We start from the raw sequence: 22294 nt of genomic DNA on the forward strand, positions 1-22294 counted from the left end.
CAAGGAACCTAACTACTACACGTAACGAATGACGACAAGAATCCGTTATAATTTGTAAAATTTACTGGATTTTAGCCTAAGCAGAATTCTTATCGTCTTGTATCATTAAAACTGCGTAAAATATGGTCAAAAAGTGAGGACAATTAACATTAATTGGTTTAAGATTAGTAGGAACCGCAGGCATTTGCTTGACCCTTTTACAGATCATGCTGGATCCACAAGCTGAAGTGGATATATGGTCATATCCTTGAGTTAACTATGCTCCAGATTCAATAAAGAGAAAATCAATAACTCGTATCACTAATTACTATAAAATAGCCATTCTATTTTTCACAACAGCCAAAAAATTATTCCCTCTCGCCAAAATGATATGATAACGAATTGAATCCATAAACAAATGAGTTCCTAAAATATGATAACAATATGGGTAACAAACTTCAAATCACTTCAGTTCTTAATTTAATAGCCTATTAACAACCAATCCTTCTTCCTTTATTGAGTGACTTCCCAGCGTATAACAATATAACCAAATGTTAGCCGTGAAAAACAAAAATGATCCGAGGAATTACCATTTCAATTTGTTTTATCACTTGGATCTCGTCCCTCACGTTCCGACAATATGTGATCCGGTGGCAAAGCATCAGCATAACGTTTCCACATCTTATGCAACAAACGTTCCATATCCGAACAGTACTGTCGAACATTAAACAGTGTCGATGTTGTTCGAGCTTTCCAGACTTTTGCACGAATTTGACTAAGACTAAAATTTATTCGCTTGAAAAACTTTTTTAAAAAGTTTTTTCCCCATAAAACTGCTATAATTTATTTGAAAATGAGCAAAAAAAATTATACTGACCGTAACGGCCTGTCTACTTCATATACAATGTAAAGAATGTAATTTTTAGTAATGACGAAACTATAAGTCGTACTACACAACGGAATGATGAAAGGAATTAAGTTGACAAGTAAAATAAAAAATCGAATTTAAGATTTCTGTATAATTCAAAAAATGATGGAAAAAAGGGAATATTTACTATTCTCGATCAGTGCCCAGTCTTTTCGCGATCTTGATATAATCTTCGCGATCTTTTGCTACCAATTCAGGTACACCAAGAGCGTATAATTGACTTGATGCAACACGCGATGCTAGTGTTTCCACTATAACAGGGATAGAATTAATAAAAAGTAGAGAAAATTATTTTGAAATGAAGGTTCAAAATTCTCCCTTATAATTTCAACAAAAAAAAACTTTCGCGCTAGGAAATGAACTGCTAAACATTACACTGATCATATTTGCAATTTATATCTAAACTCGTTCATGTTATTTAAAAAACTCTTTTTTTCCTTTTTTCTTGTCACATTGAATCTCCTTCTTCATTTTAATGATAATCCAAACATTTTAGGGGAGAAATGAAAATAAAACAAATAAATATACATGGCATAGTGATCATTGGTGTCCCTGTCCATAAGATATCCATTCCAGTTGTATGTCCATTGCAAAGTGGCGTATCTAAACAAACGTCCGCAAGTTGCCCACGTCGTACGTGCTCTTCTTTTGCAGCAACATTGGAAAATACAATCCGACGCGTATCAATATTATGTTCCGCACAAAACCGCATTACATTTGGTTCACCGTGATAAGGGAACCGAAGCAACCACAGAATACTATTTGGTACCTTGAACATTGAGATAATTATTAAGCCATATAATTAAAGAATGGAAATCAAATTAAAAATATCTAAAATTCACGAAACAACTACAAAATAAACGAGAGTTCACGACAAAAATCAGCGATCAAGAGGACACTTGGTAAAAGGAAATCTGATGAATTCGAATAAAATCAGAAAAAATTCTTGCCGATTTCAAGATATCACACCACATCGATAGAGTTGGAGGATCGATTTTATACAACTGATTGAAATTGCAAAAAACAATAGCATCATCAGGTAGTCCATATTGTTGTCGTGAAGTAACTAGGATAGTATGTGGTACTTCTTCACCTGTTGCTGCCTTCACATGCGTCTGAAACAGTGGCATCATAAAGGATTGTTGCAAAAAGATATTTATCTGGCTATCTTCCATCACAAGTCTCTCTATTCCTTTTTAACTTCTGAATGTGGATATTCCAGTCGTACAATTTTGACCAACCAGAAATGCTATAAATTCCCATGCTAATTCTATCCCAAAAAGATGCAATGTTGACGACGACAATACTTAAGAAATCAAACAGATCAGAAAAAATAAGTTATATTCTGTTCTAACTTAAATCTGAGATATGAATATTAAGATTATTATTATCTTTGCAAATAAATATTACACACTTGATTTAAAGTAGTAAGACCATTCTGTACGGGCACACCCTCGACATTACCAGCAATCATGCCAGAACCAATCATCTGCTTAAGTGGTTCAGTTGTTGGTACTTCAATTACTGGAAGCACTACTTCGGTCTTGATCATATCACGTTCCGGACCATGCGCCACCTCAGCTTCTCGAACAAATGGCTGGAACAGATTTTTTGAAAAAACTATGCATCTATTACTCTATATCACTAATACGAATATAATTTCACTTTCTAACTTAAAAACCAGTGTTTCATATTTTTTTCTGCTATATGGACAGCAGTTTATCCTCACCTTGACTTCTGCTTTTGACAACAGCGGCTCCAAATTCACCGAATTCACAACAGTAACAGTCTCCTTGTCAATTGGAGTTGGATCATTTTTCTCCTATAAATAAGTATTAATGATTTTTCACAAACATACTACCACTGATTCCCATGCAATAATCCGGAAGAGCACTAGGAAATTACTACGGTTTGAATGTCACTCAAAGAAGTGATATTTCACTTCCCCAGTAATGTCCATTAGGTGGCAGCATAGAAACTGAAATAATAGAGCAATAACAAGAACAAACAGAAAAACGTAACATGAAATAAACCACACTAAAAAACATACTTTAACAATTACTCGCTCAGTAAGATGCTTCAGCATTTGGGCATGGTCACCAACAAAGAATGTATGAGGCATGTATGCAAGTTTTTCACTATAGGCGTGTGCAAGTTCCAAAGGAGATGTTACCGAGTCAGTGATTATATAATCCATGAATGGAGCACCAGAAGTACCCGGATAACCTAGCCACATCACCTGAAATCAATATCTTCATCAATACTTATTTAAAAGTAATTTCTGTCTGTCGTAATTTTCCCAGATCACTGAGAAACAAAATTGTTTAACACAGTTCAAACGGATATGTGGGAATTTCATTTTTAATACATATACGCGCTCACAAAGCAAGAATCATTTATGCCATTCCGTAGTTATCGAAATGAAAAAATAAAAGTGAATCCCAAAATGAAACAAAATATGACTTGGATGGGTGCTGGACGCAGCGCAAATATTTCATTGCGTGCACCTTTCGTATATCCATTCATATTTATCAAAATATGGATTCCATCGTCATGTATACGATCAGCTGCTTTTCCATTACATGTAATCTAAACATTAATCTTCAATGGATTTCTTTTTTAAATCCTAAAGCCCCCCTAAAAAAGATAGAGAAGTAGAAATGAAATGGAATAAGATTCATATGCAATACAAAACTTCGGAATATTTCAAACAGTGGAACGAATGTTCGCATGAACAATTCCAAATTTCGATTTAAAAAGTTAGGCTGTAAATTAAACATTCATACCTGCGACAAATCAATGAAATGTTCTGACTCGTTCATCAATTTCTGTCGGAAGTTGGTACCATCATTTGGAGAAAGTGCATAACAAAAGACCTAAAATAATTCATATGAACAGAGAATTAGTAATTTTAAACTGTTCTAATGGTACCGAATTGGAATTACTTTTCATTTTTCCTTCCTCTATAGTTTCTACCGGTCACAAAAATATTTTTTCTGCAAATTTATGTAAAAAGTTACTTGAAAAAATAATTGGCATTTTCAACTTAAGTTGTTAATAATGTATATGATTTCCACCTCAACGTTTTCATGATTATGCATTCCCGGAATTGATTGCATCAAATGACTGGTCGGATGATTGCCAAAATCGGACGATACATAACCGATTCGCAAACGCTGTCCTTTACGAACGCTGTTTCGATCTGGATATATATATGGAGCTTTGTGACATATCTGAACCTGAAACAAGAATGATCATTTCTCATTAGTTAACCTAAAAAAATGCATTGACTAATTTCAGTTCAATTCGACCGTTATACGCAGTTAAATTTTGTACAATAAATATAAAGCGAACATTAGGTAAATACGCTACAGAATTATAATTCTATGTATGGGAGAAAATGTTTCACCTACAACTTAATCAGTAGATGAACTACGTAGTTAAATAACTATTGTAATGAGCCTATTTCAGAAAATTGATACTGGACTATTTTTATCATAAATTACTTTTTTAAGTACACCACATTCAATACCGGAACAGTTTTGACACATCAACAAAAACAGTACAACTGACACAGAAATATCACAAAGTTTTTGATACGGTGTTGTCAGCATCAAAGGCATCCAAATCAAAGACATAATTTCAACAATGCTCAACTCATCTGCGATTTGCAACAGTGACATTCATTCAACGAAGTCGGTGATAAAGTAAAAAAATATAGCGTTACTTTTTCAATGCATAATTGTGCATGTTTTGCTGCGATAGCCATTCGAACAGCATGTGTTAACGGGTAGAGCATTGAATGATGTGGATGTACTGATGGTAGACGTTTTTTCTGTAGCTGATCATCAACAATTGCTATAAGCTTCTTCATACGATTGTCATAATCTGTCCAATCGCAAATAATCTAAAATTAGACATTCAGAATTATCAGATTATCAAGAGGCATTGGAAGTTTATTCCATTACAAAGAAATAAAATTTCCATAAGGATTATTCGGTACTTCTGAGTCTAAACTAGTTTTAAAAAATCTTCAAAAAAATTACACGCAAATAGAAATTCGTAGATATATTCGAAAAGACATGGACATAGGAACCAAAGGACGTTAAGACCCACAGCTATTATTTCAAGCGAAATCGATTCAAACCACTTAGTCTCTTGGGATGTTTACTAAGACTATTTGTAGTGAAAAAAAAAAAAAATACTGTAACTAATGGCAAATCTATTCTACTGCTTTCTACTTCCTCCTCTCCAGAGTAGCTTGTCTTCCTCAACGTTTCAAAATACCTGGAATTATATGATAAAAAACTGCGGATACCTGCAAGCAATGAGCTAAGTTACAGAATGCGTCAGGGAAGTCAGGTTTTAACTTCAGTGCTGTCGAATAGCTTTGAATTGCTTCAGGAACATTTCCAGAATCCTGGAAACGTATAAATAAAGTATGAAAACGGCAAAGTATTTAGTTCCATATCAAAATAGAAATTAAGCGAGGTTACGGAAAAAAGTATGGTTAAAGATTCAATATATAATAAAGCGTAAGTAAAGAATTACGGAAATTACCTTATGTATGCTAGCCAAATTACTGTGCGCATCAGCGAATCCAGGATTAATTTGGATGGCACGAGTATAACACTGTAACGCTCCACCAACATCACCCATTTCTTTTAATGTATTTCCCATATTTGAATACGCATCAGCAAATGTGGGTGCTATACGAATTGCCTCCTTGTAATGATTTATTGCATCTTGGAGCTTGCCTTGTTGCTGCAGTATCGATGCAAGATTGCTGTGTGCAGCAGCAAATTCAGGATAAATCTAAGAAATAACAACAGTGAATAATTCCTGAACAATTTCTACTCCAGAAAAAGCAGTGATTTTTGAAACTGAAATTTTAACTTCCGAAACTATTAAAATAACTGTCCCAAATGTTTTAGCATACTTTACACAAAAGAGGAATGGAGAAAATTTGATGAAATAGTTCGCTGTAAGAAAGCTTTCGGAGAATTTCAGAAGTCGATTTATAAAAATTCCTTCTAAAATTAAAAAATCTCCTGTTCTACCCTATAAAAAACGTCTCCTGTGAAAAATGAAGAAAAACTTCAAATAAATAAAAAAAATGTAAGACAAATTATTGTGAAGTAATACCTCTAACGCCTTTAAATAAAGCCTTGTAGCATCCTCAATTTTTCCTTGCTCTCTTTTAATGTTTGCCAAATTATTTTGTGAATCAGCATGCGTTGGGCAAAGCTAAAATTTGCATTGAAATGTTTCAGGAACATTTTTTATTTACAAGTTCATCCGTTAAATTCAAATATAGTTCCTGACCTCAGTAACATAAACTATTCTAAAATAATGAATGCGAGCATTTTATAGAACACAAGATAGTCACAAAAGAAAGCATACGTAATAGCATACAAACTTATACAACAACACATAAAAATAATAAAGTTAGTCATACACTTTTATAATAAAACAATATATCAACCCCAAGATAAAATAATGCAATAATTTCCTTCCTCTCTAAAAGCGCTGATATGGTAATGATAAATCTCACCTGTAATGCTTTGTTGTATGCAGCTTCTGCTTCAGATACCAAACCTTTTTCCTTTAAAGCATTGGCCAAATTGCAATATGCATCAGGAAAATTCGGTTGCAAATCGATGGCTTTTCGGTACATGTCAATAGCCAAATCGATAAGTCTGAAATTTTCGCAATAAAATTAGAAGAAAACCATGTTTATTTCAGTTTAAATGCAAAAAAGTCTTCCAAAATACCGAAAATTACTACAAAATTAAAGTCGCTGTCAAATTCAATAAAACGAAATGTGTAGGATTTCTTCACCTAATAACATTGTATATAGAAATCAGTGTTGAACATTTTCAAATCGTATCTTTTCTGCCTTCCCATAAAAAATTCACAAAACTGGAAGATTTATTTGCATCTCTTTATATCGGCTGCATTATGTCCCATCACTATGCACTTGCATAAACCCACTATATATTCTTACGCTATTTTGTAGTACAAACAGATTGTATCCGAAGAATAAACTAATCAGCCTAGAATCTGAAAACGGACATACTAACCCTTGCTCATAATAAACGCATGCTAGGTTTCCATGAACAACGGCATGATTTCCGGCCAAATTTAACGCACGTAAATAAGCAGCAACCGCCCTAAAATGATTTGTTGTACGAAACTAGTGAAACATTTAAAATATGCAATGATCCTGACCAAATTTCATAATTTCAGGAAATGAACATGCTTCTGACGTTTGAAGAAGCATTTTGTGAATAAGCGAAATTGGAAAAAAAGGGCATCAGAATTAATCGATGGCATTTTTAAGTATCATTAACCAAACTAATGATAGCTTTACCGATAATGTATTATAATGTATTATGGATAAATTAGTCGATGTTCATAAAATAAATTTGCATTTCAAAGGAATTAATATTGATAAGAATCATCGTCTAGATGTTAATCAAGGTGTACAAGCAAGAGTGACATGATCCAGGAGATTACGAAGATAAAAGGTAGAAAGACTTATGAATGTCTCTTCTTGATAGGGCACAATCATGTAAAAAGCATAAATGCAGGCAAAATTAGGCTAAAGAAGGCTGCCAACAACTATCCCAACTTATTTAGCATTTTTCTAGCAACAGATTATAAATTATAGATTATTTTAGGGCGTGACGCAAAACATATTACGATATTTGAAGTGAATGTGCTTTCAACACAGCACATCCTTCTGACGATTTATAAAATTTAAAACAAACAATATTCCATTAAAATTAATTTCCAATAAAAAAATCCTGGTTGTGTTTAATGAAATTTGATTAAAAATGAAGCACACCTATCAAAAATGCGCGCTTCTTTCAGTACATTACCCAAATTTATATAAGCATCCAGAAAATTCGGGTCCAGTTGAACTGCTTTTTCAAAATGATGTATTGCAAGCCAAATTTCCCCCTGAGCATTAAAAACGCAACCCAAATTAGACCACGCAACCGCGAATTGTGGTTGTGTTTCGATTGCTTTCAGATAACAACCCTAAAAAATACAGCTCCTCTTATCATTGTAAAATTCGATAAGGTTGTTTTTGTGAATTCAGCTGAAATTTGAAAGCATATTGAATTCACAAGAAAACTAAAAGTTTCCTTATCTAAGTCTTATTTAATTAAAAATATCCTGAAACATTTTGTAACTTTATCACAATTTCAAAAATTATGTCAAAAAGCATACCTCACGCAAATTGGCCCATTATTTTTTTGTAAACCCAAATTGTGTTCATGGTAATGACAACCATTAAGCACTTAATGTTTGCGCTTTTTTAAAGACCAAAGTAACAGATACAGACTGAGGAACCGCTAGATGGATATTACAATCAGAAAGAGAATATATGAGATAGAAAAAAAAGTATTGCCCAAAAGATGTAACATGCTAATAATGCGATGACTACTGATAATAATAATAATAGTGATAATAATAGTAATAATAATAATAATAATAATAATAATAATAATAATGATAATAATGATAATAATGATAATAATAATAGTGATAATAATAATAATAATGATGAAAATGATAATAATAACATTAACAATTCCGAACCGACTACCGTTAACGACCCAAGACTTATCAAGACCTAAGTCAGAGATGGATTTCAGAAATTCCTAATCAAGAATAAAAAAAAAAGGAAACATTCTTTCAGGCTATAGCATAAGCCTTACAGCGATAATAAAAATGATAAAAGCGCAACAAGCAAATCACAAAGATTAAAACACATATAACCATACCAAACGTTTTTATTTGCCATACTGCTATCCTTCCGCGTAGAATTCCCCGTGCTTTTCAATACAGACTGTGCCATTTATTTGGATAATAACGGAAAGCTGCATCCAAATCGACAAACCTACATTTGACCAAAGATGATCAGAAGAATTCTGTGCAACTTCCGTCAAATCTGTTCAAAGATACACTGCATTTCCTTCTTCAGTGTTTTCATTTTCAAATATATTTTTTCGACGGTGTGTCGAAAATTCCGAATTCGAAGAAATAAAAAGAAAAGAATCGTCCGTTCCTCTGGATTTATATAATTCTAGTCATGTTTAAGATGCTGGAAAGGGTGAATTGTTTTTGGGATATGGGATAAAACTTGCTGCTTCCGCAATACTCATGTAAACGAGTGAAATTCGAACCATTTCACTTCTGATACCCAGCAATATGAAGACAAATAAACTGACTTTTCTTACACGCTCTGTAGGCAGCAAGTGTCAGCAGCACGTGGCAATTTTGCATCACTTCTGGTAAATTGGGTCATGTTCTGATCCAGATCACAACAATACACTGGTCAGAATGGAACTAACAAAACAGAAAGTCTTTCCAATGCACCCTTTCCGTTACATGCTCAAAAAAAATAGATCTAACAATTTTTCCTTTAATACCTCGAACTGCCTCTCTTCGCCCGAGCCACAACAAACTCCAAGTTTGCTAATGATGAATTAATCGCAAAAACCCACTGAAAGAAACTTTTAACAACCCTGAATTTTGTTTCCGTTTCAATCCAAAATCACGATTGTTGTCATCAACACACCTCACAACGGAATGGTCTCATTCGTAAGTTGAAAAAAGTACGTTCTCAGTAATTGGTTGGGTACTGATGGCAGCTTCAAAAGCCACGGATCAAGCATCTTGCAAACTTTAAAAAGAGATTGGTCCCGGGTAAAGGGGTTAAAAGTATCACCTTGAGAGTTGAAAAAACAGATTTAGCCCTCGGAAATTTTAGTTTACTGATTCAGTACCAGAAACTTATCATGAATATACATAACTATTACTTGCAAGATGTGGCCAACGTTTCCAAAAAAAAAAAACTGCCATCAGGATACAATGGCAATGAATTCAAGGATGGTTCAAAATATTAGGAAACGGACATCACATTTACTTTCTCCATCACAACACAATTCCTGAGCTCAACCAGATATTTCAAATTACATGACAGAAAAACCAGGAATTCGGGAGAAATAACAAGAAATTTCAGCAACCATCTTTGAATTCATCCCTGATCGTAAGAATAACGTCGAAAGAAGATGAACTCATGAGAACTGGCGAAAGATATTACTACAAGTTTACAAGTAAAATTCTCCCAATCTGGTATTTCAAAGTCTTTTCTTTTTAATCTCGTCTTCCTCCTTGACTGTTCTTCCCCAGTATAAATTTTAAAAATTATCACCAGAAACTCAGCAGAATTCACAATTCCTTGGACGAAGCGAGCCTGCACATCAATATAGATTAGAACCTACAAATTTGAAATTGACCGCTTTTGGAAAAAAAGAAAAAACAATCTTTTTCGCTAGAAATATGAAAAATGAAATTTAAGGTGGGATAAAGCGGTCAGTTTCAGATTTACAATAAACAGTCTTATTTCGCGCGCGCGTATATGATTTGGTGGGAGTCCGCAGAAAGCATCAAAATTGCTGATATCATTTGGTCCAAAATTTGATGTTACAACCATATTCACATGAAATTTACAAAAAGACTCCAAGTTAATGGCTTTAATCCGAAAAGAATTGAAGAGAGAACAGCCTTCCGTGTGATAGTCTTCTTTTTTTTTGAATGCAACAAAAATTTATAAAATCCCAGTAAAGCACAAAAAATAAAAGTCCATTATAAAATGTTCAATGAGAGAAATTAGAAAAGTTTTTCGTAGCCTTAATCTAAGAAAAATTTTTCAAAACGTTTGAATTTTTTCGAATAACTACTCGAGATTTTCAAAAAATGCTTTCGATCCTAAATACATCATCAATTTGAGATAACTAATAGGAAAAGTCTTCCGGAAATCACATCCGAACAATAAATGATATCAGCAATTCTTCTGCCCTTTAAATGACAACGTACTTTATTCAACTTAATCCCGCAGAGGCAGCAAAAAAAAATGAATTCCTAAATCCAAAACTTGAGAATGAGATTTGTTCCAATTCTAATTTAAAAAATAAATAATTTACTGCCTCCGACCGGAAGTGTGTTGATTTTTTAAAAAATTGGATATTTCCCACAATAAAGTATTAAAACTCTTAAGGGGGATAAGTAACGCGTGACCGTCAGCCTTATACTTTTACTGTAGACTTACATTAGTTTTGCATTGTCGCCGGTATTCTGTTATCCTACTATCACTGTTTGTCTAAATCTTTATTAATCCCTGAAGAACTTTCATTCCATCAACAAACCAATACCTTTGCATCTTCGAGACGACCCATTGCTTTTAGCAGGTTCCCTAGATCACTTCGCACACAATATAGATCCTGAATAGTCAGAAAATGAATCAGCAAAAGACCAATAAAAAAGGAAAATGTCTGAGGACATTGACCAATATTTCATTCAATATGGTCTAAATAACAAAACACTAAAGAATCTGCAAGAATCGTCCAATCAGATGACTAAGTACAACAAAATAGAATTTAACGTTCAGTGAATTTAACATAATGTAACATTATGCTTTCAGACTTGACGCCCAACAACTTACAGGATTATACTGAAGAGCAGAAACATATGCATTCACAGCTTGATCCAAATCACCAGTTGCAACTAATGCAGCTGCTAGATTGATATATCCATCAATAAAGTCTGGTTTCAGTGATACCGCTATCTTATAATTTTCTAGTGCTTCTGCTAATTGATTTCGTTCCTGTAAGTTAGAATAACTTTTTGGAAGGAGAAAACTGAAATCAATAATAATAATCAATATTTAAAGACATCTGGTACAATGCTACTATTATCATCTGCTGCCAGCATGACATTTCGTAGCAGGATTAACATGACAATAAGTGATTTCAGATCTCTTTTAACATCAGGTTAAAGCTTGATAGAAGAAACCAGAGGGATAATCGAACCTTGTATACATTGCCCAAATTACTATATGCCTCAGCACATTTCGGATTTGCTTTAATCGCCATTGTTGAAAACTGCATCGACCTTAATTGAAAAATTCATAGTAAATATTTGCACTCCATTCTGGCGTAATTTCAGTGTAGAAATAAATTGATTATGAGTGATGTTGAAGGAAGAAATCAGACGGCCAAATGAAGGTCCTTTTTACTTTGATTTCCAAAAAAAAACTTTTATTTTCCTTAGTACTGCGAAAGAAACTAACGACAAACTATATCATCAAATGGCCAACTTTTATTAAAAGGAAGTTACTTGCGATTTCAGTACATACTTATCCAGGTCTTTTAGTTGGAAGTGTATCGAAGAAAGGAGAAGTAGAACGCTGACGTTGTTTGGATCGGCACGCCAAATTGTCACGCAATGTTGCTCAGCATTTGCATAATCACCGGCTTGATATTCTCGATGTGCCATGTCAGTTAATGCTATGAAAAAAAGAAAGTTAAAATTGACTGACAAATTGTCTAAACTACACCAAACATCGAAAAGTCGAGAACATTCGGTATTTAACTATTAAATGCTAATTAATAACTCGGTATCCTTCATCTTTATGTAAAACTGCATCTGTATCCTATGCTACTTCACAAAAAGATGCGTCATTCCCACACACTTTCATTTAAAAACTGATTGGTCGCATAACCATGGAGTCTTTCATTTAAAAACTCGTCATGGAATCTTCCAAATTAATGTTTAAGAAATCATTACTTACCCTGTATATCAATATTCACTGCGACCGGCGCACCAGCACTTGTAAGTGTTGCGGCAACGTGTTGTTGTTGTGCTTTTTGTACTGCAGCTACAACTGCTAGTGGTGAACCAGAAATAACCTGCAGCTGAAAATATAATTCATATTTGCGAAAGAACATGATAAAATATATGAAATATTCACGACTGTTATGCGGAAAAAAACTTCATGAACACTTTGGAACAGGTAAATATGTGATTCACACTACATAAGCCATATATTAGATGTAAACGGAATATAATAGAGCAGTTTGGATAACTGTTAAGCGTTATCCGAACTTACAAGTCTCGAAGAAAACTAATTTTGGCATAAACTTATTTTGAAATATTGCAGCATCCGGTATTGATTGTGCGTAGGCTTTAACAAATTCAAATGTCGATTACAGTACCCACCATACGACAGCATCCTATATTTATCATAATTTCCCTTTTCAACAAAGGTAAGCATTTCTAGGTGGTCACTTGAGAGTTTTCCGCATTAATTGATAATTTAAATCAAAGCTCTCCCTATGAGTAACAAAACAAAAATTCTGTCAAAGATTAGCTAGAGTTCAACTCATCGTTTCAGGTCCAAACTTTTGCTAATAACATTTATCACAAATGCAGGACTTTCCCACGCCCTAATATCTCACGAAAAAAACTGGAACCTTCTTATCACCACCGTGACCTTTCCTACAATAATCTTTATCACCACTACCTGAAGCCTAAGAATACTGACTTAGAACCTAGCTGAAATTTGCCAGCGGCAAATTTAAACCTTCTAAAGCCTAAAATTATACTTGAAATCTTTCGACATAATTCCAAACTTTCATATGTCGATTAGGAAAGCTTTTCAAACTAATCAGAAACTCTGAAACAGTAACCAATGACTCTTTCATCATAATAGGGCAAACATACCTTTGTACCAGTAAGATTCGTAGGATCATACGGATGAATGAAGTACTGCGGTTTGTTTGGATCCATCTTCAAAAATTAGACCGGAAAAACACCACAACTATGTGATTTATGCACTGTAAAAAGAAAAAAAAAACAGAATGATTCAAGAAAAATAACTGCAATTTAAAAGCATAAAAACCGAACATTTACGCCAATAGTAACAATAATTTGAAGTTCAGTTGGAGAAGGAAAATTTTTCAAACTATATTAAAACCGTATCGCAATTCACCATATATAATCTATAGTTTTTCAAGTTCAGTTAAAATTCTACGAGAATACAAAGAAAAAGAAAAAAAAACAAAAGGGAAAAAGAGAAGAACATATTTTCACGCGTTTCATTGCTCTGTAACTACCAAAAATTAAATCCACAGAAACTTAAGCTATCTCCTGTAACCCACATTTTTGACTAAAACCAATGATTAGATAATTTACATATTATATTCACAAAGAAAAAACCTTCGCTACGTAAAAGCATCAGACCTGCGGGAAGTTATTTGAATAATGAGCTAACATTGACTTCATGCTTAATGCAAAGCTCATTCCATTACTTTTGGTCACTATGCACAGTGATTTGGTCATCATTTTCGGGGTTATTTTCTTTTATCATTCATTCTACATCAAGTTAAATTATCATATCACATTCAATCATACCTCTAACATCTTATTCTTTCTTATCTTTTTCATCACTAAACTACTCTAGAACATTTCATCACGATTTGTTTATTTATATTGAATACTCAAATCTAAGCGTGTCCGCCTTTCGCGTTCATCGAATGTTAAAAATAATTCCTACTTATCAATAACGGATGGATACGGTAGCTGAAAACAATACGAGAAGAGATGGAAGTTGGCAGAATGGAAGTCATACTTCTTGATAAGAGCTTATTACACACAGACACACACACACGCAAACACACACGCGCACAGACACACACACGCACAGACACACACACACAGACACACACACAAACAGACACACATACACAGACACACACACACACAACAGACACACACACACAGACACACACACGCAGACACACACGCGGACACACAACAGACAGACAGACACATACACACATATATGTATACACAGAGACAGACGAACACAAACACACATACACATGCACATAGACACACACACATACACACAGACACAACACACACAGACACACACACATATCATCGCTTACTAAAGCTGTTATCACTCTTATGCAAATACGCTCCAAAATGAGAGCCGGAAAGAGTTAAACGTAAATTTGATATCAAAGTACATATTCCAACAATTTCGTAACATAAACTACACATACAATGGCCCCAATCACATAGATTCATTCGCGCTTTCATCCCACCCCGCTCCCCCGCTCCTCCCGCTTTCCCGTACTCCCGATTCTTTACAATCCTACCACTAATATCACCCACCTACAACTACTGGTAGCAAAGCCTGAAATATGCGAAAAAGTTGATTGATCAATTGATATGGTAGGAAGTTAGACATATTGAAGAATTGAATGAAATATAATAGAAGATAGTAAAGAGCAGGCATATAGAGGAATGTATGGAGATACTGAGAAAGAAGAGGACATTGAAATTGTGCGAAAATAGTGTAAGTTAATAGAAGTAAAGAAAAAACCGGGTCATCCTTCTTCTTAATTCCCCTCCTCCTCCTTTTCCTCCTCTTCCTCCTCCTCCTCCTCCTCCTCCTCATCCTCCTCCTCCTCCCCTCTAACGGTTGTCGACAATTCCATCTTCTCGTTGCGGTGATTGCGCATCACTTTACACAAACGCAAAAGGCATACATGACATTTAAGCAAATTTCGGGTAAATTATGAGTTACACTAAGGGTAATGTTCAAGTAGTAGACTAATTAGCTAATTAGTTCAATTCCTAATTGAGCTTCTCAGCAAAAAGAAGAAAAAAGTGGAGTAATCAGGTAATTACGCAACTTATACAAGTATATTGTTATCAGTGTTATCAGCTCTGAAGCGATTCTAACGTGCAAATCGATCGTTTGACTTTAATATAGGGGTTAAAAGATTAATCAAACTATGTGGTAGTTAATCCCTTCTAAGGTTTCTCTCAGGATAGATGAAGTAATAAAGCAGATGAAAACAAATGATTAGAGGGATTGTAGGACGTGAGGTATGATGTCTTGTTTGCTTAAATGAAGCATAGATATTGAATGTATGCTCCAAGTGGGCCATTTTTGTTAAGCAGAAGTGGATGAACCAATGGTTGAGTATAGGTCTATCGCTTAAGCGTTCATCCATTTTCGGATTAGTTGAAAATTTGGTTCAATACCTAATTTTTAGGAAAAAGAAAAAAAGCCATAGAAACAGTTAGGAAATTGCTGTTAATTCATATCCTCCAATTATAGATGTGTGTACTCGATAATATCATTATCCACTTATCAGTAGTGATAATTCACTGATTCAATCACTAATTTACTTTCCAAAGTTGCATGAATAATTAACGACTTGTTATTAATCCTTATCTGTTATGATATAGCTGGTAATATCCTCATTCACTTGTCACTAATATTCCTGTGACTTTTTCTTTCTTTTCTTTCTTTTTATTCAGTCACTAATTAAGTTTTCAGTATAAGAAAAATGATTGAGGAAAAGATTAATTCATATCTAATATGGATATGATCTAGTAATATTATTGTTAGTTATCATGAGTGTAATTTACTCAATCACAGGTGCATGTTATAAAATTGAATACCTTATTATATATGAATTGTATTCATGCTGTACACAGATAAATACAATGGAACCAGAATTACTAACAATTGTATGTGCAAGTGATAAGTATAATAGCATGGAAAAACTGAAATTTCAACATTTGGGGTTGTTTCTGTTATATTAATTATCACTTGAAAAACACCTGATCACACTAAGCATAATCAGCAATATGAAGTAAGTAATTAGATAAATGAAAAGTACAGTTCGTTTGTTAATTCATAGTTACTTCATTCCTCTCAAATTGGTAGTTGATATTGATGTATGAAAATATGAGGGTGTACAAATCGGATTACTTTAGCATTAATTGATATGTAAAATATGAGCAATGCTTATTGGAATGTAAACGGATATGAGTTAAGATATGCTAGCATAAACCAATAGAACGAAGAAAAGCCGTATTGGTCTAAGAATGCTATGGGGTAGCATTAGAGATGGCAGATTTCGTCACTGTAGCTGCTAACATGGTTGATTTCGAACTTCCTTGCTGCGTAGTTGCTTCCTGAAGGCTCCTGAAAAGAAGTGGAAGAAAGATGTTTAAATTTGAAAATTTTTTAATTTAATTATAGCATGTTTACAATGGTTAATGAGGAAGCAGTGATCCAATTATTACAAAACAAGCATTTGCTCTTTAAAGGAAATCTTTCTACGAGCTAACTAATAGAAGGATGTTTTGAATGCTTTTCAATGGATTTCATTGGAATTTCTCCGTCAAAAATGAAATTTCATTCATTTTGACATACATGATTTTGATACATGGGAAAGAAAAAGCTTACTTATCTGGTGAATTCACAGCTTCTAGCTCGAGCTCCTGTATTTTCTTCTTAAGAACAGCTAGTTTTTCACGTGCCTCTTTTAGTTTTCGTCCTTGTAAGGTGCTAAAGAATGTTTACGTATATGCTGGAAATTATATTTCATCAGTTTACTAAATGAATCATCAATTGTTCAAATTTTAAAAGCAAAGGAATGAAAATCATCTGTGATAAAATGCATCTGTTCCCAACACCTGCATTTCATTTTGGATTGTTGCAGCTATATTCTTTATATTAACTTACTAAGTAAATACTACAAACTCACTTAAACTAAATGTAAGAAAATGATAAAACTTATTCTAATTCTATGTAAGAACAATGTACCTGTAATAAAAATTCTACAACCATTTTATCAACCTTATATAACTCGTCAATTTTCAATTATTATTTATATTCAATATTTCGTAACTCTATTATACTCTCTGTTCTGAACATTTTCTAGATTTCCCATGGAGAATACAATAAATCAGCGATCAGATATCTCGTATGAGGAAAAAAAGACTCTTTAACAAACTTAGCAGATCGGTAATTTGTATTATTCATTGAGTTTGCTATCAATCACTAGAGAATTCACATAATTTGAGACAAATTTTACAGCTATATGAAATATGATCAGACTGCATCGTTTAAAACTCCCGAGCAGTCATCACTTCCTTTCCAAAGTAGGCAAATAATAATAGAATCACTGAGAAGTTCGAATATTTGGACGTTTTACAAAAAAAGAAAAAAAAAAGACAGAAACAAAGGAAATCATGTAGTTCCTATATGGTCTCGAAAACAACACAAAATTAAGTATCTAATATTAATTAAAAGACTATGAAATTTTTTCATATTAAAAGGCTGTGAAGTTTTTTGTATTAAAAGACTATAAAAATTTATATATTAAAAAACTACGAAATTTTTCCAACACAAGTGGTTCAGAGTTCGATGAGAAACGAAGAAAACGAAGCATTATGATTTCTTTTATAGCAATAAAAATTTTGATTGACATTTTTGTTATCACAGTATGCAACACTATTACCTTAATTAGAGAAAAAAATTCAAGTCGGAATTAATTATAGCATCTATGATTCTCAATTACCATCACTTTTTTTCTTTTTCTAAATCATACATTCTGAATAAGATAGCAAAAGAAGCAAACTAAATTACTGAAGTTAATACACTCTTCCTGCAGTCCAGTAAACTGACCAGTTCTCTATCAATTTTATTCTGTACTTAATGGCTGTTTATCTACCGTATTTTTGTCTTTAAACTGATCCGGACTTCTCTCATTTTATGACTAGAATAACAATCTTTTGATTTTCCAAAACTGTTGAATTAGTTGGAAGAAAAGGACGATATTTCTACATCTAATATTAATCATCTTTCTGATGGGCTTCACCCACTTCAGTTGAAAGGTTTCATCCAGCAAATCTTCCAGTATACAATTCATCTCTACTCAAAATAACCTTTCATCACTTATTTGGAAACACAAAATTCTCATAATCTAAACCATTTTCAAGAGAATTAGTTGTGTCACTATTAATATACTCCACATTGGTTATATAAATTTGTTGCCCTAATTATCCTTTGTCCTTCCTTGCCCCATTCTACGCCCTCATTTTCCTCACCATTACTTTCTCTATGTATCTATTAGTATCTATGCAAAATTACATAAAAACTTTTGGAGGCTTTTGAAATAAAAAATCAAAAAAAGGAAAAATCAGAATATTTTGAGCCAAAAACAAAAATATGAAAACTTACAGCTTAGTTTCCAAGTCATATTTCAATTCTTTCATTTTCTGGATTTCAGCGGTGTGTCGTTGTCGTTCTTGTGCAGCCGAAATAAGCTCTGCACTTTTCTCTTGTAATAAATCTTCTAGCTCTTCAATAGTCATTTTTAGCGTGCTTCCAGTGATTTGTTCTACTTGCAAACGATCTGCTGAATTGGCAAGTTCTGTTTCTAACTGTAAGTATGCATTTTCCAGATTCTGTTTCCGGAACTAAGAAACATGGCCTGTGATCCTCATTTATTGAAAGTCTCGTAAAAAAAAAGAAAACCTATTCTTGTATAGATATAATTTTTTCAAAACACTCGACTTTCAAACATTTTAACTATCTCAAATCTAAAAGATAATTCTTCTAAAAGGCAAAATTCATTCTCATTTCAAATGAATGAATGAAAGGATATTCGCAAGCATTGAATACACCATGAGACACACCATGAATTAAAAGATCAGAGCTGAGCCAACACACAAACATGTAGTGCTAACAATTCAGCAGAACAATTCGTAACGGTATAAATATCAGAACTGTTCATTACATTACTTTGCATTATCAACCATTATAAAATCGAAAGAAGTAAAGAAAAATACCTTCATTACTTTTACTTCGGTAACTTTCAGCTCATTATTCAAGTCGAGAATTCGTGCTTCCTTCTCTAATAACTGAAAAATACTCTTCCTTATTGTTATTTCTCTTCTTCAACCGATTCATTTTGTGGAACTCAAACTGTGTGACAAGTGACAAAATTGCTGGTATAAAGTATTCGAAAAGTTGAAAATCGATATATTCAAGAGAAAGAAACAAAGTGGAACAAACTCTAAATGAAGTGAATTTAAAAAAAAAAAGATTAAAAAACAGTAAAGAAATTTAATATCAATTCTTCAACTCATTGATATTTGTCCTTTCTTCTCCAATAAGTACGAGAAAGCCCATTAATGTTTATCATGCAAAACCCAGATAACCTCACCATAGTTCGTGCTTTAGCAAGGTCATCGTGCATCGAGTTTTTCAGTAAAACTTCTTGCTCGATCTCATCTGTTTTTAACCTTAATTGGTCTTTCATTGATTGAAGTTCACTTTCTAGGCAAGTAACTTTATCAAGCATCTGAAAATTATCTTCCAAATTTTGACAAATAAAGATGTAATTTCAAATCCCACAAGATTGTAAGAAAAAAAAGAACCAAAATTAATTCAGTGACGAAAACTCTCTCACTAAACTGGAAATTAAAGGAAGACACTCACCGCTTGTTTTTCGTGATTTAAGTCGCGCACCTCTTTTAATAATTCACGATTTTCATCAGTTGCAGCTAGAAAAAAAATCGAGTAAACCTGTTTGAATATTCACCTATTAACAAGAAAATTCCACTTCTACGTAAAAATTGATTCAGTTAATTTAGTAATAAATTTTCTGCAGAGAAAAAGAAACCTCGAAATATAAGCCACAATATATTTCTGAAACACAAAATGAAGTTTGTAAAGGATATCACAACTGCTCCAATAATTACCACAAATGTGAACACAGTATTAGCTTCCCGATGGCAGGAAGTGAAGTTTTTATATGGAAAGTATTTGCTTAGATCACCTTCGAAATAAGCCATCCTTATCAAAAGGAGCTGTTGATGAACGGTATAGCTTCAGTTAGATTGCCTCCCTATTTGGGTTAGTGTGAAATTTTCATTACAAAATTTAGGATATATAAACATGTAGAGCAAGAACGAACTGTAATTTCTCAGTGAATCAGTAAATTCCTCACTCCATTCAAAAAAATCCATCAAATTTTTTTTAACTCGATTGAAAAAAATTGTTACTGAATTACTAAATTTCAAATTAAGTAACTTAGTGATAATTTCATCACAAATTTTAAAATTCAAATACGAGGAAATTACAAGTATACAAAATGATAAGTAAATTTTGAAATATTTACCATAACGACTTTCAGTTTCATTAATTGAATCATGAAGCGGGGTTCCTAAACGATTAGTAGCACAAAGTTCAGCAATCAGTGCTCCACGTTCATCGTCCTGCAAAAAATTCGGAATAAATATAAGAAAAAAATGTATTAAGGATTTTAGAAAAGTTTCAAAATCCGATAAGAATGCAACCTTTTGTTTGATAAGTTGCTGATATGCCTCAATTTGCGCATCGTGTGCTTTACTTTTCTCAAGATGTTTTTCTTCCAAGCGAGATAATTCCTTCCGCTGTCTCTTTAAAACAAAAAAACTCATAAACGATAAAATTTGGGAACATAAAAATTGAAGCAATGAGACTGAAAGTCTCGAAATGCGGAAATGTATGGCAAATAAAGGTAATTCGTTTGAAAAAAACCTCAACAATTTCTAACTGTTCCAACTTTTCCCGGACAGCTAAATTGTTGGCACGTTCCAGTTCGGTATACTTTCGTTGTAATGCTTCTTTTTCCCTATTTACCACTCTTAACTGATCCTCGAAACGAGTTAATCGTTCTGTTTGACTGTCGATTACACGTGTTAATTCTCTGTGTAAATGAAAAATACAATACTTGAAAAAATGAAATCTCTGAAAGAAAAAAAAACGTTGAAATTGTCCAACAAAACAAAATAAGATCATATAAATAATTAACTAGAATAAAAATAAAATACAAAAGGGTTATACGAAACATTAATGCAAAATGAAACGAAAAAATTGTTAAACTTTTTATCCTTTTCAAGCGCCTCAATTTGTCCTTTGATATTAAATTGTTCATTTCCGTAAATAGCACGCTTTGTAAGGGTTAATTCTTTTTCAAGATATCCAATCTTCTTATCAGCTTTATCTAAATGTAAGTAGAAAAATTAGTAGAAAATCATTAACATCTCATCAAGACTAAGAGAAACCTTCCTTGAAAAGGTGATGTTCAAAAGTGGGAAAATCTTTTTCATTTCTTCGACGAAAAAAATTCAAAAAATTGGTAATGACTTCATGGTGTTCTAGAAAGAAATCTAAATTATAAAATGTAAAAGTATAGTGTAAAGTGTATACATTAATGTTTTGAAATATTTTGGAATATATTTTTGTGTTTTTATTTTATGAACTGTGCGCTATATAAATACGGGATGTAGAGTAATCTTTGCACTCCAATGTTTTACGTATTAAATTCACCTTGAGTTTTTCTCTTAGAAATTAATTGCAGAAAAAAAGCAAACCGAGTTCATCTTTAAGTTGAGATATTAGGCAAGCATCGACTTCATAAGCAGTTTGACCGTTCTGACTAAATTTAGATACATAATTTTTAGTCCGCTCGAAAAGTAAGGTAAACTAATCAAAAAAGAAACACGTATAAAAGATGGAAACTTCGAGAAAAAACTGCAATTTGCTATACTTGATACTTTTATTATCTAGATTAAACAATGGTTGAATATTACCGAATTATGACTGATCTAACAGAGATGTTAAGTTTCGCTATAATTCTACATAAAAAGAGTAATAATACTTCACCG

General features: G+C 33.0%; 3 protein-coding genes across 3 annotated transcripts in view; 1 reads left to right on the forward strand and 2 right to left on the reverse strand.

Annotated features, from left to right (window-relative positions):
* Positions 1-285: 285 nt before the first annotated feature.
* On the reverse strand, positions 286-13598 carry LOAG_03076 (UDP-N-acetylglucosamine-peptide N-acetylglucosaminyltransferase). The gene is made up of 24 exons (XM_020446206.1): positions 13487-13598; positions 12555-12678; positions 12120-12270; positions 11794-11875; positions 11427-11588; positions 11137-11205; positions 7758-7954; positions 6991-7080; positions 6462-6606; positions 6053-6154; positions 5468-5722; positions 5226-5327; positions 4635-4814; positions 3985-4146; positions 3694-3783; positions 3371-3496; positions 2958-3146; positions 2637-2729; positions 2322-2504; positions 1858-2022; positions 1436-1676; positions 1035-1158; positions 570-760; positions 286-405 (listed from the first exon to the last, which is right to left on the reverse strand). Exons 1-23 carry the CDS (start codon positions 13550-13552, stop codon positions 574-576), a joined length of 3285 nt encoding a protein of 1094 aa, XP_020303421.1. The 5' UTR covers positions 13553-13598; the 3' UTR covers positions 286-405; positions 570-573.
* A 767-nt stretch (positions 13599-14365) lies between these two features.
* On the forward strand, positions 14366-14699 carry LOAG_03077 (hypothetical protein; the record flags this gene model as incomplete). Its single annotated transcript, XM_003138614.2, has 1 exon — positions 14366-14699. The coding sequence occupies one exon, from the start codon at positions 14366-14368 to the stop codon at positions 14654-14656; it is 291 nt and encodes a 96-aa protein (XP_003138662.1). The 3' UTR covers positions 14657-14699.
* Positions 14700-16450: 1751 nt separating this feature from the next.
* LOAG_17239 (hypothetical protein) overlaps positions 16451-22294 on the reverse strand; it is a 9448-nt gene continuing 3604 nt past the window's right edge. Inside the window, exons 9-19 of the mRNA XM_020449898.1 lie at positions 22001-22065; positions 21510-21630; positions 21165-21333; positions 20942-21043; positions 20764-20860; positions 20082-20146; positions 19807-19944; positions 19430-19501; positions 18819-18996; positions 17040-17141; positions 16451-16775 (exon numbers count right to left, since the gene is read on the reverse strand). Of these exons, the coding sequence (XP_020306507.1) occupies positions 18979-18996; positions 19430-19501; positions 19807-19944; positions 20082-20146; positions 20764-20860; positions 20942-21043; positions 21165-21333; positions 21510-21630; positions 22001-22065 (847 nt within the window). The 3' untranslated portion in view covers positions 16451-16775; positions 17040-17141; positions 18819-18978. The remainder of the gene's footprint in view (positions 16776-17039; positions 17142-18818; positions 18997-19429; positions 19502-19806; positions 19945-20081; positions 20147-20763; positions 20861-20941; positions 21044-21164; positions 21334-21509; positions 21631-22000; positions 22066-22294) is intronic.

This window comes from Loa loa (genome assembly GCF_000183805.2).
Source record: "Loa loa unplaced genomic scaffold supercont3.52, whole genome shotgun sequence".
Taxonomy (NCBI): Eukaryota; Metazoa; Nematoda; class Chromadorea; order Rhabditida; family Onchocercidae; genus Loa; species Loa loa.

Bases quoted from the DNA above. Each gene is read 5' to 3' on its own strand.
- LOAG_03076 (XM_020446206.1), bottom strand. From the start codon at position 13,552: ATGGATCCAAACAAACCGCAGTACTTCATTCATCCGTATGATCCTACG. The intron at 6,155-6,461 runs GTGAGATTTATC...TGCAAATTTTAG, and splicing joins CATACAACAAAGCATTACAG to CTTTGCCCAACGCATGCTGA. The intron at 2,023-2,321 runs GTGTGTAATATT...CCACTGTTTCAG, and splicing joins GTCTTACTACTTTAAATCAA to ACGCATGTGAAGGCAGCAAC.